This window comes from Babylonia areolata, chromosome 31 (genome assembly GCF_041734735.1).
Source record: "Babylonia areolata isolate BAREFJ2019XMU chromosome 31, ASM4173473v1, whole genome shotgun sequence".
Lineage (NCBI taxonomy): Eukaryota > Metazoa > Mollusca > Gastropoda > Neogastropoda > Buccinidae > Babylonia > Babylonia areolata.
The window spans coordinates 22,814,273-22,818,410 of NC_134906.1; the positions used below are offsets into that span (position 1 = coordinate 22,814,273).

The 4,138-nt window shown below is 42.3% G+C and overlaps 1 protein-coding gene across 1 annotated transcript in view; it reads right to left on the minus strand.

Moving 5' to 3' along the window:
- LOC143276049 (monocarboxylate transporter 12-B-like) overlaps nt 1-4,138 on the minus strand; it is a 15,748-nt gene that overhangs the window by 6,432 nt on the left and 5,178 nt on the right. The window contains exon 3 of the mRNA XM_076580436.1: nt 2,328-2,477. Coding sequence (XP_076436551.1) covers nt 2,328-2,477 — 150 coding nt within the window. The remainder of the gene's footprint in view (nt 1-2,327; nt 2,478-4,138) is intronic.

A 4,138-nucleotide genomic window follows, 5' to 3' on the forward strand; every position in this document is an offset into this window, starting at 1 on the left:
CTACCGATTCAGCTAGCACACAGGTAAATAAAAGGTACATTGTACCACTCTCTCCATTCACAAGGTACACAACTTCAAGTCCATGCTGCTTTATTAAGCTACAGATTGAGCGAGCACACAGGTAAATAAAAGGTACATTGTACCACTCTCTCCATTCACAAGGTACACAACTTCAACCAAATGCTGTTTTATCAAGCTACCAATTCAGCTAGCACACAGGTAAATAAAAGGTACATTGTACCACTCTCTCCATTCACAAGGTACACAACTTCAACTCAATGCTGTTTTATCAAGCTACCGATTCAGCTAGCACACAGGTAAATAAAAGGTACATTGTACCACTCTCTCCATTCACAAGGTACACAACTTCAAGTCCATGCTGCTTTATTAAGCTACAGATTGAGCGAGCACACAGGTAAATAAAAGGTACATTGTACCACTCTCTCCATTCACAAGGTACACAACTTCAACCAAATGCTGTTTTATCAAGCTACCGATTCAGCTAGCACACAGGTAAATAAAAGGTACACGGTACCACTCTCTCCATTCACAAGGTACACAACTTCAACCAAATGCTGTTTTATCAAGCTACCAATTCAGCTAGCACACAGGTAAATAAAAGGTACATTGTACCACTCTCTCCATTCACAAGGTACACAACTTCAAGTCAATGCTGTTTTATCAAGCTACCAATTCAGCTAGCACACAGGTAAATAAAAGGTACATTGTACCACTCTCTCCATTCACAAGGTACACAACTTCAACCAAATGCTGTTTTATCAAGCTACCGATTCAGCTAGCACACAGGTAAATAAAACGTACATTGTACCACTCTCTCCATTCACAAGGTACACAACTTCAAGTCCATGCTGCTTTAGTAAGCTACAGATTGAGCGAGCACACAGGTAAATAAAAGGTACATTGTACCACTCTCTCCATTCACAAGGTACACAACTTCAACCAAATGCTGTTTTATCAAGCTACCGATTCAGCTAGCACACAGGTAAATAAAAGGTACACGGTACCACTCTCTCCATTCACAAGGTACACAACTTCAACCAAATGCTGTTTTATCAAGCTACCAATTCAGCTAGCACACAGGTAAATAAAAGGTACATTGCACCACTCTCTGCATTCACAAAGTACAGAACTTCAACTCAATGCTGCTTTATCAAGCTACCGATTCAGCTAGCACACAGGTAAATAAAAAGGTACATTGTACCACTCTCTCCATTCACAAGGTACACAACTTCAACCAAATGCTGTTTTATCAAGCTACCGATTCAGCTAGCACACAGGTAAATAAAAAGGTACATTGTACCACTATCCCACCATTCACAAGGTACACAACTTCAAGTCAATGCTGTTTTATCAAGCTACCGATTCAGCTAGCACACAGGTAAATAAAAAGGTACATTGTACCACTATCCCACCATTCACAAGGTACACAACTTCAAGTCAATGCTGTTTTATCAAGCTACCGATTCAGCTAGCACACAGGTAAATAAAAAGGTACATTGTACCACTCTCTCCATTCACAAGGTACACAACTTCAACCAAATGCTGTTTTATCAAGCTACCGATTCAGCTAGCACACAGGTAAATAAAAAGGTACACTGAAGGAAGCGCCGGGCCTGTCCTTACACCGATCATCTGACATGTGCACACATAGCAGCAATGACAGAAGAAATATGCAAACACAAATTAGCTTTTATTCAAGACTGGCATAGCCTCTTTAATCCTGGAATCGAGGGAGGGGGAGGGGGGGGGGGTAAGAGAAGTGTCTGTGTGGGGTGGGGGTGGTGGAATGTATGTGTGTGTGTGTGTGTGTGTGTGTGCTATCATAGTTTGCATTGCTGGAAGAGTCGTGCGAGGCATGTTAGTTGTCTGAAGTGATGTGTTTCATTGCGTTGTTGCTGCATGGTACTACACTGTATTGTACTGTATTGGTAGAGTGTTGAATTGTTTGAACCAAAATCTCCTTCGCTCATAAACTCTCTCCCTTTCACTTTCACACACAGACACATCACGCACGCATGCAAACACACACACACACACACTCTCTCTCTCTCTCACTAAAAATAACATACGCGCGCGGACATTTAAAAAAAGATACCCGAAGAATATCGTATGCCAATGTGAACAGAAAAGAACACACCTGTATATTCTTTCTTGCGTTAAGATTTCCCACTACCCTCCAAAAGCATCCCCCCCCTCCCACCCACCCCACCTCCATATACACACACAAACACCCCCACCACCACATCCACCCCCCCTCCACCCTCCTCCCCCCACCCCCTCACACACACACACACACACACACACACCTTGCAGCAGACCATAGGAGAAGAAAAGGAAGGGCACATTGGGAGCGAAGCCACACACGATGAGCGCAGCGGCCAGGATGAAAGTCCCCGCCATCACCGCCGCACGTGCGCTGAAGCGGTTGGTGACAGCGGTGGCCAGAGGCCCTGGAAACACGCACGCACGCACACACACACACACACACACACACGCGCGCACACACACACACACACACACACGCACGCCAGCACACACACACGTATACACACACACACACACGCGCGCACACACACACGTACACACACACGCACGCCAGCACACACTCACGTATACACACACGCACGCCAGAACACACACACACACACACAAATCTGTTGTGACAACAACAACAACAACAACATAATAATAATAATAATAACAATAATAATGATAAATAAATAAACAAATAAATAAAATAAAGGTAATATAAAAAGAGAAAAATATGAACAAGTCAATAAAGGATTAAATAAACAAACACATAAATGATCAAATAAATACATAAATGATTAATTAAATAAATAGAAAAATGATATGATACAAACACTAAATAGCAAAAGGTTACAGTCTGGTTTATGGGCTTATACCCATCTTTAATTCCGTCCTTTCCATTCCTATTACACAAACAGCTGTAACCTCATTCATGGTCTCTCGTGCACGCACGCACGCACCGCACGCACGCACACACACGCGCACGCACACACGCGCGCGCGTTTAAGGTGATTGTGATGTGGCGTGTTGTACTGTGTGTGGTACGTTGTGTTGAACTATGTTGAACTGAACCGAATTGTGTTGTATTGTGTTGTATCGTATTGCATTGTATTATATTGTGTTTTGTTTAATTAAAATGATTGTGTTGTACATATTCTGTTGGGTTGTTTCGTACTCTTGTTGTGTTGTGTTGTGTTGTGTTGTGTATTGTATTGTATTGTATTGTATTGTATTGTATAGTGATATAATAACTGCACTGTATTGCATGGCACTGCATCACAGGATTTTGTATTGTATTGCACACTATCGTACTATATTGCATTGTAATGGATTGGACTGCGTTGACTATATTTCATTGTACTGCATGTCTGCACTGCATTGCAGAAAGGAAATCACTATATGGTCTGATGCAGAGATGAGAAGTGTATCCTCTACTTCATATCTATGGTATGGTGCGAAACAGAGAGACGACACGAGTCTTCTCCTTCAGATCCGTGGTTTGACGCAAAGAGGAGATAATATAGTTTGAAGCACACAGAAGATAATGTGTATCATCTTTCATATCTATGGCCCGATGCAGAGAAAGAGACATTTGAAGCACACAGAAGATAATGTGTATCATCTTTCATATCTATGGCCCGATGCAGAGAAAGAGACGACTGTCAACTACGGTGCGATGCAAACTGAAGCCGCGAATCCTCTTCTTTCATAATCTATGGTTTGATGCAGGTAGTAAAAAGTCTGATCTTCTGATGCGAACTGCTCTACTGTGTTTATGTGGTGTGTGTGTCAGACTGGTGCTCGCAGCTGTTCGTTTCGTGTGGACAACTTAATTATAAGTTCCCTGCGGGAGAGGTGACACTGCAATAACAGAAGACAGGTATACAATTTGTACCGGCAGGTGAATACTCTAAATAAAAAATAAAATAAAATAAAAATAAAGAGAGAGAGAGAGAAGGAGAGAGAGACAGAGACAGAGAGACACAGAGAGAGAGAGAGAGAGACAGAGTGTGTGCGTGCTTGTGTGTGTGTGTAAGTGTGCTTGTGTGTGTGTGCGAGTGTGTGTGCAATAACAGAAGACAGGTAT